This window comes from Ciconia boyciana, chromosome 5, assembly GCF_034638445.1.
Source record: "Ciconia boyciana chromosome 5, ASM3463844v1, whole genome shotgun sequence".
NCBI classification, from domain to species: Eukaryota; Metazoa; Chordata; class Aves; order Ciconiiformes; family Ciconiidae; genus Ciconia; species Ciconia boyciana.
The window spans coordinates 43520728-43536481 of record NC_132938.1 but is presented as its reverse complement, the minus strand read 5'-3'; the positions used below and the strand labels follow the sequence as shown (position 1 = coordinate 43536481).

General features: G+C 44.7%; 1 protein-coding gene across 2 annotated transcripts in view; it reads right to left on the bottom strand.

Moving 5' to 3' along the window:
- The window catches only part of SH3RF1 (SH3 domain containing ring finger 1), a 96223-nt gene that overhangs the window by 8862 nt on the left and 71607 nt on the right, over positions 1-15754 (bottom strand). For both annotated transcript variants that reach the window (XM_072862733.1, XM_072862734.1), the window contains exons 7-10: positions 15381-15535; positions 12799-12969; positions 12377-12636; positions 1465-1823 (exon numbers count right to left, since the gene is read on the bottom strand). In XM_072862733.1, coding sequence (XP_072718834.1) covers positions 1465-1823; positions 12377-12636; positions 12799-12969; positions 15381-15535 — 945 coding nt within the window. The remainder of the gene's footprint in view (positions 1-1464; positions 1824-12376; positions 12637-12798; positions 12970-15380; positions 15536-15754) is intronic.

Below are 15754 nucleotides of genomic sequence, written 5' to 3'. Positions count from 1 at the left end.
AGAATTATTTAAGCAGCTTTTGTGTTTCTTGTCTTTTTTTTAAGGGGTGTGGCAGTGATCTTCTTACCAACCATTTGACTGAGTGAATTTAGTGCTTATGAGAGGTGCCAGATTGTAAACCCTGGAGACAAAAATAAGCTATTTAACCACAGAAAGAGAAAAGCATGAGCAATGTGAGATTTTTATTATAGCTTGGGATGCAGTGGAATTGGTGAATTGTGAATGAAAAATCTTCTGTCCTTTTTCCAAGTCTCCAAAAACTTAAAGCTATTTCAGCAAAGAACAGCTGTCTAGCAAATGGGAAAGAAAAAGAGAAACTCAAAGAAATTAACATACTCCAAATATGTTAGCATCTTTAACCTTAAACTATAAGTTTTCCAGAAGCCCTGCCTAGGGGCACCTCAGTCTGATTTCAGTGGCTATGGCTAAAGTAATTTTAAAACAAAGTTCTAGGTACCTCCATTCAACAATGATCAACAAAAATAATTAAAAAGTGTGTGAGATTAGTGTACAGCCTATGATTAAAACCTTCATAAACTTCATTAAGGAGTGCATGTGGGTAAAAAGTAGTAAGGTGAAGTCTAAAACATTTGAGATGTAAAGCAAGTTGTCAAAAGGAAAAAAAAAATATTCTATCTACATCACAATTGTAAAACAAAACCAGTTAGAAAGCTGGAGGAATGTTTCTGCCTACAATGTAACATAATCATGTGGCTTGTTGGACAGTGAGAATGAGTTTAGACACACAGGAAAATACTTCAAATCGAAGGAAGGAAAGCAGAATCACTACAGACTCTACTGATCTACATTTAGAAAAAACAGAGTTATGTGCTTTTTTTTCTTTGTCCAATAAACATTGCTGGTAACCTGTTTCTCATAACCTCTCAGTGTGCCTGCTTAATAAGGAAGGCAACCTAAAAGAATATTGATTTTCACTAAATATTAGGTTTATTTTATTAGACTGAACTTTTTATGTTCCCGCAAGTTCATGGGGAGGGGTTCTTTTTTTTTTTTTAATTTGCATTACAGGCTTATTAGTTTACAGATACTTACTGGTACTCACTGGTAACATTTGCTAACCATACAACTTTCTACAGTATTCAGGAAACTGACTGCAGGTGAAGACAAACAAAATACTTAAAATTCCAACAGTCAATCTATTAGTTCTTCAGAACTTTATCCATTCACCTTTTGTTTTTCCTGCTTAAGGCATGAACCTCATACCCTATTTTAACCCTTCTCCAAGGTCTGCTCTGTATTTTATCCATCCTAAATTATTCTTGTATGACCAAGAATAAATTTGCCCATAGCTGTAGTCACAAAATGGCTGCCTGAGTTTCCGACTCAGCCTTAAAATCTAACAATGCTGCTATTCCGCAAATGTAAGAAAAAAATACGGATCTCTTAAAAGTTTGCATGATGAAAATGGGAGAATTCAAGGGAGTGATTTTATTCTCTACCCACCTTGCCATCCTTGTCTGCTTTACTGACAGCAGCATTTCCACCAGCTGCTAAAGCACTCTCTGGAGATGCAGGAGCTCCAGGGTGAGTGTTTACAGTTCTCCCACTAACATCTCCCTCCAAAGATGAAGCAGCAATGTTGGAAGAATTCAAAGAAGCTGCTGCACATGCCAGTGGGATGGTTGAGCGGTTCACATTCACAGCCGTGACGTAAGCAGCAGTATTTGGAAGCTGGGGCTGAAGCTGCTGGGAGGCAACAGAGTGGTGGGGAATGATCACAGCAGCAGGAATAAGGCATGTTGGACTCTGTGCTTGTATGGGTGTGACTGCTGCCGTAGGTCTTTCTTGACTGTGTGCGGCAACTAGAACAAAAGAATAAAATGTGAGAGAGTTCATCTTTTCACAAGACACACAAAGTGAGGTACAGTCACTGTGTTATAGCTCATCAGTCGTAAGAAGTTTCCTTCCTACTTTTGTAACTTCCATTTATATTACTACAATGACATCATACACAGCATCAAATTTATCTCACCAGAATAAAGAAGTAGCATATGCTACCCTACTTGCACCAGTGTGCAACAGAAGAATAACAGCACTGCAACTATTGCGGAGAAATCCAAGCTGCTAAGTAAATGCTTCACACACAGACATGCAAAGCGAAGATTGCATTTTAGTTCATAAGAGCTAGCTAAATCCTGCCTGGAACTTGTTTGTTCCTTTTAATATGCTGGGTAGCTGTCAGGGCACATAAAACAAAGTAGGAAGAAACACTCCTTATAGAAGCTGCTAAAAATATAATTGGATTGTTTTCCCTAAACTATTCACAAAATCCACAACAGATTTAGTGGGTCTTTCAAACAATAAGTACAGTGGCAATTACTGGTATGAGTGGTTTCTCTGAAAACGTAAGCTGTTGTCTCTTGGGATGTTTAAATATAGAAGTGGATTTACTCATACCCCTGTGAAATAAAAGGAACGTCTACACTGGAAGTTGGAGAATAGCACAGGGCTGAATATACTAACCTAAGCTGCAGCCTAGCTGCAAAGCACAGAGCTCTGCATGAACTAATTCATCCTTTCCAAGAAGCAATGTTGCTATTATAGTTAAATGGTCAACCATACATGCTTTTGGGTCATTTCAACAGCTTGGGTATCTCTGCATCACTGGGCGGTATGAAATGCTGACATCTTACTCAAATAACATGAGGCAAAAGGCAGCATCCCAGTGCTGCACAGCCTCTTTCCTTCAAATACTCTGAAACTTAGTATCTAAGGAGGGGTCATCCCTCTAGCTTGGTGCATGTACATCTCAAATGCATCAATTCACTCTGATTTTTCAGATACTAATTAGAGTTTCAGGCTTATTATAAATGATATCCTAGAATCAAGCCTCCAGCATTTGCTCTCTTTATTCTGTTCTCTACAAATTCCCCTGGTAATTTAGTTAGATTGCATCAACAGTATAGTAGAGAAGACTGACAAAGTTCACAAATTTGATATAACAATTCAACAGTATTATACCCAATTACAATCTCTAAGATAAGAAACACAAACACTTTCTTAAAAAGAAAGCACCACTAAATGCTATGTCTATTTTTTGATATGTAACCTCTTCCCCTGTAGCAGACCCTTCCTAACTCTAAGTACCATGAACATTTCAAAAAGGAAGATAAGGAGAGTGCAGCAAGACTTTTTGGAAAAAACAATTATTAACACTGCCCTTCGTTGTGAGACAAAGTCAGTCTTCTTACAAGTAGCTGCTATTCTTCAAGATATGTCTATGCTTACATGCAATCAATAGAGTACAAGAATGGAATAGCTTTCTGGTTTTGTTTTCTTATCTCTGATGGAATCCATGGGAAAAATGCTTCAAGTCACCCTATTTTCATACAGTCCATTCTTTAATGAAATAGGCAGAATATACATTTTCTTCCCAGTTCCTTTCAATCAAAGAATGCATATGCCCTCAGTGAGGGTGATCTCACTAAGATCATTTGAAGAAGCATCCCTTAAGTCCTGAGCTAAACTGAAACTGAAGAACAGCCCTGCAAAATGCAGCATTGATCTGTGAAGCCTCATCAAGAGAGTAACGCTCAGCAAAGGTGCTGGGAAAGCTGAAGATGATCACGTTTCAGGTGCTGACTACAAAGTTCTCTGTAACATTTGAACATAAAGCAGCCATTATTGCTTCAGTTCTCAGGCCCTTGTAAGGGACAGATCTGTATTTGTGACTGAACAGTACACCTTTACACTGCAATCCAATGTTAAGTTCTCTGTGAAGAGAGTGCAGCCCCTTTGATTTTTCCATTTTGGACCTGACAAGTTGGTGGGAAGTATGTTGTCATGTTTTCAAGCTGAATGGAACTGTAAGAGCTTATTCAGCTTGACAGTGGTGCAGAGATGCAGGGACAGAAAGGCCTCTGGAGCCCACAGGAGCTTTCTCCTTTGTGCTATCACTTGCAAGCTTCTAGGCAGCTCAAAATAAGGATTTAGAGTAGAAACCTTCTGTGCCTGAGACGCAGGAAAGTACAGATGCTTTGCTTAGTTTCTCTTACCAGCTGCCAATAGCACCTGGTTATTTTTATTTAAAGGTAAAGAATAAAGTTGTTACAGAGGACTACAGCATCTGTTCCAGCCTAAGATCAGACTGGTAGAAGATGCAGCCAATTAAGGAAATAAAATATCTGAAGACATATATACATATCCTACCTCCAAAAGCAAAACTGCTGCTGACATCTGAACATGCATAGGGTGTTTTAGGAGATGCATGACTGATGAGGGGGTGGGCTAATTCATGGATCTTGAGACCATAAGAAACAACCATCCTTAAGGGGATAACAGATAATACCATTTGCATCTTTTGCTTTCTCATCTGCTCTGCCAATAAGAATCTCATGATTAAAAACAACCTTCGGTCATGACTCTCTCAGCCAAGAGATCTTAGGCCCCAAATTCAAGGCTGAAAGAGGGAACACTGGGATAGTTTGAAATGGAGAGGGTTTTTTTCTGCCTTTCTTTTGAGGCCCTAGGAGCAACTGGAACAGATTAGGCTCCAGTTGTGTGGTATTTTCCTAGCCTGGCAAATCCACAGAGGAGTGCATGGATTTGGTAAACAAAAACTCTTGAAAACACCACTATCAATGTTTTTGGATCTGGGTTTAAATAACAAGAAGGCATGTTTCACTATGATGTGGCCTGCCCCAGACAGTAAAGGCAGAGTTATACCTGTCAGAAATACAGAATTTTATGACATAGATGGTATGGATCTTGAAGCCAGTATAGCCTTAGTGTTTCAGGGTCAAAGCTGAAAGAAGTTGCAGTCAACTTTAGAGAACAAACTGGAATGCCTAAGGACCAACTCTGAGCCAGAGCCCTGAAAAAGAAGGAATGAATGCTGAAGGTCTTCAAAGATGTTAGGAGAGAATTTAAAAGTGAATGCTAAATTATCATAGAATTATAGAATGGTTTATAGAATGGTAGAAAGGTTAAGGAGCATCAGGGAGGCTGAGAAAGAGATCGACTGGTGGTGCCATGCTCTGCCCCCCCGAGACAGGAACAGGAGCAGCAGCAGCCACCAGTAAGAACCCATGATCAAGGGGATCCTCTATCCCCCCCCCACTGGGCTGAAGGCAGCAGCTCAAAGGAAAAGAGTGAATGGAGGCAAGTCCACGCTCGTGGCGGCAGACAAACGCCCTCCTTGCCCACCTTGCCTTCCCAGGTGCCTCTGTACAACAGGTACATGGCCCTGGAGGTGGAAGGCCAGGCAATGGAGGATGGGGATGACAGTGCATCTACGCCAGAGGTGTCGCCCAGGTCAGAAAAACGTACCTCTCGTATTAACACCACCTCCGCTAGGAAGAGAAGATGGGTTATAGTTGTGGGCGACTCCCTTCTGAGGGGAACCAAGGGTCCGATATGCTGGACGGACCCTCCTCTTAGGGAAGTCTGCTGCCTCCCTGGGGCCCGGGTGAAGGATGTCACGAGGATACTCCCTAGCCTGGTATGGCCCTCGGCCTATTACCCCCTATTGCTCTTCTATGTGGGGGGCGATGAAGCTGCAACACGAAGTCCTAGGGCAATCAAAAGAGACTTCCAAGGCCTTGGGACGGCTAGTAAGGGACTCTGGAGCACAGGTTATTTTCTCCTCTCTCCTTCCAGTTGTGGGCAGTGACACTAGAAGGAACAGAGACACGCAGTCTATCAACTCATGGCTCTGTGGCTGGTGTCATCGCCACAGATTTGGCTTTTTGGACAGTGGGATGGCCTACACGGCACCAGGTTTGCTGGCGTCTGATGGAATTCATCTTTCTCAAAGGGGAAAGAGAATCTTTGCTCAGGAACTTGCGGGGCTCATCGACAGAGCTTTAAACTAGACTCGAAGAGGGAGGGGGATAATATCAGGCTTGCCCGAGGGAAGCTGAGGGACAACGTGCCATGGTTAGAGGGAGCGGGTGCCAGCAAGGGCCCTCAGCCTGTGTCTCTGAGATGTGCGGGGTACGCTGGGGCACAGCTGAAGTCAAACAGAGTTGAGCCAGGGGATACCGAGGCAATAGGAGCCAAGAGGGAAACGCCAGTGAAACACCTCAAAGCACTCAAGGGGTGTTCTTCTATGAAGGAGACATGGACGACAGCCCACCTGAAGTGCCTCTACACCAATGCACGCAGCATGGGCAACAAGCAGGAGGAGTTGGAAGCCACTGTACATCAGGAAAACTATGATATGGTTGCCATCACGGAAACATGGTGGGATGACTCACACAACTGGAGTGCGGCGATGGATGGCTATAAACTCTTCAGGAGGGATAGGCGAGGCAGGAGAGGTGGTGGGGTAGCCCTATACGTTAGGGAGTGTCTGGATAGTTTAGAGCTTAATGATGGTGATGATAGAGTGGAGTGTCTATGGGTAAGAATCAGGGGGAAGGCCAACAAGGCAGATATTGTGGTGGGAGTCTGTTACAGACCACCCAACCAGGATGAGGAGACTGATGAACTATTCTATAAGCAGCTGGGAGAAGCCTCACGATCTCTAGCCCTTGTTCTTGTGGGGGCACTTCAACCTGCCGGATGTCTGCTGGAAATACAATACAGCAGAGAGGAAACAGTCTAGGAGGTTCCTGGAGCGTGTGGCAGATAACTTCCTGACACAGCTGGGGAGTGAGCCAACGAGGGAAGGTGCCCCGCTGGACCTCTTGTTCACAAACAGAGAAGGACTTGTGAGCCATGTGATGGTTGGAGGCCGTCTTGGGCAGAGTGATCACGAAATGATAGAGTTTTTGATTCTTGGAGAAGCGGCGAGGGGGGTCAGTAAAACTGCCACCTTAGACTTCCGGAGGGCAGACTTTGGCCTGTTTAGGAGACTGGTCGACAGAGTCCCCTGGGGGGCAGCCCTAAAGGGCAAAGGAGTCCAGGAAGGCTGGAGATTCTTTAAGGAGGAAGTCCTAAAGGCACACGAGCGGGCTGTCCCCAGGTGCTGAAAGACGAGCCGGCGGGGAAGAAGGCTGGCCTGCCTGAATAGAGAGCTTTGGCTAGAACTCAGGAAAAAGAGGAGAGTCTACGACCTTTGGAAGAAGGGGCAGGCAAGTCAGGAGGACTACAAAGGTGTAGTGAGGTTGTGCAGGGAGAAAATTAGAAGGCCCAAAGCCAAGCTAGAGCTCAATCTGGCTACTGCCATAAAAGACAACAAAAAATACTTCTTCAAATACATTAGCAGCAAAAGGAGAGCTAAGGAGAATCTCCAGCCCCTAGTAGACAAGGGAGGGAACAGTGACCAAGGATGAGGAAAAGGCTGAGGTACTTGATGCCTTCTTTGCCTCAGTCTTTAATAGCAGAGCCAATTGTTCTCTGGGTACCCAGCCCCCTGAGTTGGAAGATAGGGACGGGGACCAGAATGGAGCCCCCATAAGCCAGGGGGAAATGGTTAGTGACCTGCTGCACCACTTAGACACACATACGTCTACGGGGCCTGATGAGATCCACCCGAGAGTACTGAAGGAAGTGGCAGATGTGCTCACCAAGCCCCTTTCCATCATTTACCAGCAGTCCTGGCTAACTGGGGAGGTCCCTGCTGACTGAAGATTAGCTAATGTGACACCCATCTACAAGAAGGGCCGGAAGGAGGACCCGGGGAACTACAGGCCTGTCAGCCTGACCTCGGTACCGGGGAAGCTGATGGAGCAGATCATCCTGAGTGCTATCACATGGCATGTAGAGAATAACCAAGGGGTCAAGCCCAGCCAGCATGGGTTCAGGAAAGGCAGGTCCTGCTTGACCAACCTGATCTCCTTCTATGACAAGGTGACCTGCCTAGTAGATGAGGGAAAGGCTGTGGATGTTGTCTATCTAGACTTCAGTAAAGCCTTTGACACGGTTTCCCACAGCATTCTCCTGGAGAAACTGGCTGCTCATGGCTTGGACGGGTGTACTCTTCGCTGGGTAAAGAACTGGCTGGATGGCCGGACCCAAAGAGTGGTGGTGAATGGAGTTTACTCCAGTTGGTGGCTGGTCACAAGCGGTGTTCCCCAGGGGTCTGTGTTGGGACCAGTCCTGTTTAATATCTTTATCAATGATCTGGATGAAGGGATCGAGTGCACCCTCAGTAAGTTTGCACATGACACCAAGTTGTGCGGGAGTGTTGATCTGCTTGAGGGTAGGAAGGCTCTACAGAGGGATGTGGACAGGCTGGACCGATGGGCCGAGGTCAATTATATGAGGTTCAACAAAGCCAAGTGCAAGGTCCAGCACTTGGGCCACAGCAACCCCATGCAATGCTACAGGCTTGGGGAAGAGTGGCTGGAAAGCTGCCTAGCAGAGAAGGACCTGGGGGTGTTGGTTGACAGACACCTGAATATGAGCCAGCAGTTTGCCCAGGTGGCCAAGAAAGCCAATGGCATCCTGGCTTGTATCAAAAATAGTGTGGCCAGCAGGACTAGGGAAGTGATCGTGCCCCTGTACTCGGCACTGGTGAGGCCACACCTCAAATACCATGTTCAGTTTTGGGCCCCTCACTACAAGAGAGACATTGAGGTGCTGGAGCGTGTCCAGAGAAGGGCAACGAAGCTGGTGAAGGGTCTAGAGCACAAGTCTGATGAGGAGCGGCTGAGGGAACTGGGGTTGTTTAGCCTGGAGAAAAGGAGGCTGAGGGGAGACCTTATTGCTCTCTACAACTACCTGAAAGGAGGTTGTAGAGAGGTGGGGGTCGGTCTCTTCTCCCAGGTAACAAGCGATAGGATGAGAGGAAATGGCCTCAACTTGCACCAGGGGAGGTTTAGACTGGATATTAGGAAATTTTACTTCACTGAAAGGGTTATCAAGCATTGGCACAGGCTGCCCAGGGAAGTGGTTGAGTCGCCATCCCTGGAGGCATTTAAAAGACATTTGGATGAGGTGCTTAGGGACATGGTATAGTGGTGGTCTTGGTAGTGTTAGGTTAACGGTTGGACTTGATGATCTTAAAGGTCTTTTCCAACCTATACGATTCTGTGATTCTGTTTGGGTTGGAAGGGACCTTAAAGATCATCTAGGTCCAACACCCCTGCCATGGGCAGGGACACCTTCCACTAGACCAGGTTGCTCAAAGCCCCATCCAGCCTGGCCTTGAACACTTGCAGGGATGAGGCATCCACAGCTTCTCAGGGCAACCTGTTCCAGTGCCTCACCACCCTCATAGTGAAGAACTTCCTCCTTGTACCTCATCTCAATCTACCCTCTTTCAGTTTAAAGCCATTACCCCTTGTCCTATCACTACATGCCCTTGTAAAAAGTCCCTCTCCAGCTTTCTTGTAGGCCCCCTTCAGGGACTGGAAGACTGCTATAAGGTCTCCCTGCAGCCTCCTCCAGGCTGAACAACCCCAGCTCTCTCAACCTGTCTTCATAGGAGAGGTTCTCCAGCCCTCTGATCATCTTTGTGGCCCTCCTCTGGACTCGCTCCAGCAGGTCCATGTCCTTCTTATGCTGGGGGCCCCAGAGCTGAACACAGTACTCCAGGTGGGGTATCACAAGAGTGGAGTAGATGGGGAGAATCACCTCCCTCCTCGATGTGCTGGTCACACGTCTTTTGATGCAGCCCAGGATATGGTTGGCTTTCTGGGCTACAAGTGCGCATTGCTGGGGCATGTTGAGCTTCTCGCCAACCAACACTCTCAAGTCCTTCTCCTCAGGGCTGCTCTCAATCCATTCTCTGCCCAGCCTGTATTTGTGCTTGGGATTGCCTCGACCCATGTGCAGGACCTCTCACTTGGCCTTGCTGAACTTCATGAGGGTCACATGGACCCACCTCTCAAGCCCGTCAAGGTCCCTCTGGATGGTACCCCTTCCTTCCAGCATGTCAACCACACCACCCAACTTGGTGTCGTCAGCAAACTTGCTGAGGGTGCACTCAATCCCACTGTCCATGTTACCGACAAAGGTATTAAACAGCACCGGTCCCAGTACCGACCCGAGGAACGCCACTCATCACTGGTCTCCACTTGGACATGGAGCTGTTGACTGCAACCCTTTGAGTGCGACCATCCAGCCAAGTCCTTATCCACCAAGTGGGTCCATCTGTCAAATCTATGTGTCTCCAATTTAGAGACAAGGATGTCATGCTGGACAGTGTCAAATGCTTTGCACAAGTCCAGGCAGATATCATCAGTTGCTCTTCCCTTATCCACCAACGCTGTAACCCCGTCATAGAAGGCCACCAAATTTGTCAGGCACGATTTGCCCTTAGTGAAACCATGTTGGCTGTCACCAATCACCTCCTTATTTTCCATGTGCCTTAGCATAGTTTCCAGGAAGATCTGCTCCATGATCTTGCCAGGCACAGAGATGCGACTGACTGGCCTGTAGTTCCCCAGGTCTTCCTTTTTTCCCTTTTTAAAAAATGGGGGTTATGTTTTCCCTTTTCCAGTCAGTGGGAACTTCACCGGACTGCCACAGCTTCTCAAATATGATGGATAGTGGCTTAACAACTTCATCTGCCAGTTCCCGCAGGACCCGGGGATGCATCTCATCAGGTCCCATGGACTTGTGCACCTTCAGGTTCCTTAGATGGTCTCGAACCTGATCTTCTCCTACAGTGGGTGGTTCTTCATTCTCGCAGTCCCTGCCTTTGCCTTCTGCGACTTGGGCGGTGTGGCTTGAGCGCTTGCCGGTGAAGACTGAGGCAAAAAAGTTGTTGAGTACATCAGCCTTCTCCAAATCCTGGGTAACCAGGTCTCCCATTTACTTCCGGAGAGGGCCCACATTTTCCCTAGTCTTCCTCTTTATCACCGATGTACCTATAGAAGCTTTTCTTGTTGCCCTTGACGTCCCTGGCCAGATTTAATTCTATCAGGCCTTTAGCTTTCCTAACCTGATCCCTGGCTGCTCGGACAATTTCTCTGTATTCCTCCCAGGCTACCTGTCCTTGCTTCCACGCTCTGTAGGCTTCCTTTTTGTGTTTGAGTTTGTCCAGGAGCTCCTTGTTCATCCATGCAGGCCTCCTGGCATTTTTGCCTGACTTCCTCTTTGTTGGGATGCATCGCTCCTGAGCTTGGAGGAGGTGATCCTTGAATATTAACCAGCTTTCTTGGGCCCCTCTTCCCTCCAGGGCTTTATCCCATGGTACTCTACCAAGCAGATACCTGAAGAGGCCAAAGTCTGCTCTCCTGAAGTCCAGCGTAGAGAGCTTGCTGTGTGCCCTCCTCACAGGATCTTGAACTCTACCATTTCATGGTCACCGCAGCCAAGGCTGCCCTTGAGCTTCACATTCTCACCAGCCCCTCCTTGGTAGTGAGAACAAGGTCCAGTATAGCACCTCTCCTTGTTGGCTCCTCTATCACTTGGAGAAGGAAGTTATCATCAGCGCATTCCAGGAACGTCCCGGATTGCTTATGCCCTGCTGCATTGTCCCTCCAACAGATATCGGGGCGGTTGAAGTCCCCCATGAGGACCGGGGATTGTAAACATGAGGCTGCTCCTATCTGTCTATAGAGGGCCTCATCCACTCGGTCTTCCTCATTGGGTGGCCTGTAGCAGACCCCCACTGTAATATCACCTGTCCCAGCTCTCCCTTTAAGCCTGACCCATAAGCTCTCAGTCGGCTCCTCATCCATCCCCAGGAGGAACTCCATGCACTCCAGCTGGTCACTGACATAGAGGGTGGCACCCCCTCCTTGTCCCCCCTGCCTGTCCTTCCCCAAAGGGCCTATATCCTTCCGTTCCAACACTCCAGTCATAGCAGCCATCCCACCACATCTCCGTGATGCCAATAAGATCATAGCCCTGCAGGCGTGTGCACATCTCTAACTCCTCTTGTTTAATCCCCATGCTAGGTGTGTTTGCATAGAGGCATTTAAGCTGGGCCCCTGATGAAGCTGACTTACTGGCTGGAGTGGCTGGAATTCCTTTGTGCTGCTCTTCAGGTGCTCTCCTGCTGACCTCTGATCCTTCTCCATGCTCTGGGCAACTATTGCTGGCACTGGCATCAAACTGGTAGGAGTGGGATGGATTGAGGTTCCCCTCCCCCAGCAACTTTAGTTTAGAGCCCTCTTCAATTAGAGCAATCTGTAGCTGTTATGCAGTTAACACGAAAAAAGCTATGACTCAGATGTTCTTATCACTTTTATTACTATATGAATTGCATATGAGTGGGGAAGCTCAAAGAATGCCCCCATCCCAGATACTGCTGAAATAAAAAAAATCCCACCTAAAGTACTCGCATATAAATTCCCAACAGTAGGAGTATGTACGTACACACAGTTGCTTAGAGGAGAATAATAAAAGATTCAACAATTCAGAGATATATTGTCATTTCAGAAAGCATTCAACTCTAAAAAAAAGATAAAAAATGCCCTAAAAAACCCCAACACATATTTACACATACCCTGACTCCAGCCACTTGCCCAGACAGACCCTAGAGTTTGTCTACCACACATAAAAAGCTTTTTTTTACCTGTTCTAACTGCATTGCGAGCCTGGTTGACTGTCATTTGTCCTGTCACATGCATAAGGACCTTGGTTTGTGGACTAGTTTGGATATGCGCTGCAGAAACCACAGCTGTGGGTATTGTGCTGGAGTTCACTGCCACACCATTCCCCTGGAGCTTCTGAGATGTTCCACTAGCAGTGGAAGGGCTGACCATAGTTACCACTCGTCCCGTTTGGCCAGCAGTAGACATGGGAACTTTTGTTTGTGATGCACTTGTCACTGTCCTGCCAAAATTAAAAGCAAAACACTAAAACACAACTGAAAAATGAGCTAGTTACTAAAACCCGCAGCTCTTCTATTATCCAATTTTAGCATTAAACACAAGAACAGAATCATTTTGGATATGAAACTAGATAAACTATTTAGACATTTGTATAAAAATATACCTTGTAACTGGAGCCACATAATTTCCAGGAAAAACACCAATCTTGCTTGTATGCATGGAAGTTCCCTTGAACCAGCCATCTTGACAGCGTTCAAACACTAAGAACATTTCTCCCTTCCGCAGTTCCAGTTCATCATCTTTTCGAGGAGTGTAAGGGTATATAGCGATATACCTAAAAGACAGGAAAGTAGATGCAATTGATAAACCTAAAACAACTGAAAACATCCCTTGTGTTTTCTGGCAGAGAGAGTTCAGTCAGAGATGAGAAGGCATGGCGGAAAGGGTTACATGCTAGTTGATCCATCATACTGTTACAATATTAAAACAGACGTTATGGCGATATTAAGGGAAACAATGACCATTAAGAATATCCTCCTAACTGCACTTTAATGTAATGTACAATACTTCTAATAAGACTGTCCACTTTCTTAATTAAGTTAGTGAACTTAATTAAATAGGTGTTTATCAGCTACAGATCCCAGCATATCCCACTTCTCTTTCCCTACACCTGCTTCTAGTATCTCTTACACTTTGTGACATGCCAACTTTTTTTTTTTTTTTTTGAGGGGTGGGGAGCACAGAAAAGTTCTGTTGGTTGGGAGTAAAAGATCAGTATCAGAACTACTTTTCAAATTGCAAAATTGGAATCTCCCTGTGCAACTGCAGTGCCAGAAAAAGATATGTTACTAGAACTTGAAGTCTACGGGTAAGGTAGGTAGCAGTTATTCACTTGTAAAGGTTATTTCCTTTTTTTCCTTCTAAGTAACATTAATGCATAATACAGTGCATCTGAAAGCATAGTGAGAGTTCAGAAACATTTTGCATTTTTTCTTTTTAAAAATACATTCTTAGGAGGAAAAAAAAAAGTAAAAATAAAAATGAAGCTCCTGCAGTTGCATGCTGGAATATTCCTAGGGAAGTCTTCCAATAAGATTGCACAATTTCCTATTATCACATTAAAAAGTGACACTGTTTTAGCCACCACAGTGTTCTATTTTCTGCCACAGTTTGAACATAAGAAAACTGTTTAAACCATTTTTATAAAGATGTTTATATAATTACGCATCCAGACCTATGAGAAACAGCATTCTAATAAATCACATTTTCTCAAAAAGAATATACTTCTCACAAGAGGTAGCCAGTTAGGGTAGACAGGTAGAATATTCCCTTTTTTGAGAAAGGATCCACAATTACTTGCAATGCTAGTCTTTCCCACTCCCCTTGTTACCCCAGGGGTAAAAAAGCAGCTTTACGAAACATTCTCTCATCAAAATTGTCTCTTGTGCACAGTAACGATAGCATTAACTGTATTCTTCTCCTTTTTGCATTATATTTTTGTTCCTTGCTGTCCACCAGGAAACTTTGTATTATTTACAAAAATGCTTTAAAGGCAATATAGGTACCTGGCAAAGCAAGTCCAAAATATGCTTTAAAGGCAACATATGACACACTGGCAACAAAAGGCTTCACTGGTACATGATTTAGGGGTGATCTACAAAGCCACATACTGAAGCTCTATGGGAAAGCAACTGATGTGCTTTAATTGGTGTTCATTAGCTTCCCTTTTAGTTAAATCATTCAAAATTTCATTAGTATCCTCATATAGAGCAACCCTTTGAAGATGGAGGATGGGAATAAATGAGATGGGAACTTGATTAACTGCACTAAGCACAATAATCCATAAGAAGCAGTGTTAAAATGCTTGACACCAAAGAAACAGCCCAAATCCAGATGCACCTGCTATACAAGAAGGGCGCTCTTTTGGAGTGGGAGGAAACCTGGTGGGAAGATAAAAATAAAGACACAGAACAAAAGCAGTCCTTGCATTATTCAAACCGGTCTTATTAGATGGTTCAGCCACTCCTGAATTTTATTTTTTCTTTTATCGTTCTTATTGTCCAAGCTGCACACAAAGAAGTTTCCAAGAAGACAGATGTTGTCAGCAGCACATGTTAATATACAAAATATTTTCACCCAGAAGGATGACGCACATTTGCTTGTATTACAAGTGTGAAGACATAATGCTAACTAGCAGCTTTCTGCCTTCATTCCGAATTGCCACCCACTAATTAACTGAACTGTAGAATCTTCAGTCAAATTTCAATCGCAACTTACACAAGCAGTCTGACAATGACATGCTAATATAACAGTCTAAATGAAATACAGCACTTTCTGTGTTTTGGCATAAGTTATTCCATATGAGAATAGCCTTTTCATTCCATACATAACAGAAAACATTGAATAAATTCACTCCAGAGTTTGGCACTTGCGAGTTACACAGTCATCATCGCTAACTCAAGGACTCATTCATCTTCTGCATGATAAACTTCATATCTTTGAAGTGAGTCCTTTCTATACACAGCAACAGCTGATTATATTAACCTAAGACATAAGTAACCCTCAGTATGAAGGCTGTTCGGGGATATCGCATTCATGTATGTCTTGTTGCTTTTGTTCTGAGTTGTATGCTTGGCTTTCTGGGAATTCTAGCAGAAGATAGCCAGCTGGCATGATATAAGTACATGTGAAATTATTGAGCTTGTTCCATGTTTCTGACTGGTGAGAAGTTTCAATTTTACTTACACACTTGGACGAGTTTGTGGTCGTAAATGTGCCATTTGGTCAGCTGATCCTGATGTAGGCCTTTGTATTACACCTGCAGACTGAGGTCCAGAAGAGGCTGATGCAATGATTGCAGCAGACAAGAGAGGTGGTGGCGGAAGTGGGGGATTCATATTCTGATTTTATGAGAACAAAAAAAATAGCAACAGATGATCAATATTGTTTGATGAGTTGAATCAGCTGAAAAAAAAAAAGTATGATATTCTAAGGAAATGGGAAAAAAAACCAGCCGAGTTCGGTATTCCTTTACCTACTGGTACAATATAACTGGAGAGTTAGGTTTGTCTGTATTTCTCTTTTTGCAGTTTAAAAACTTGAAGTCTTGGCAGCTAATT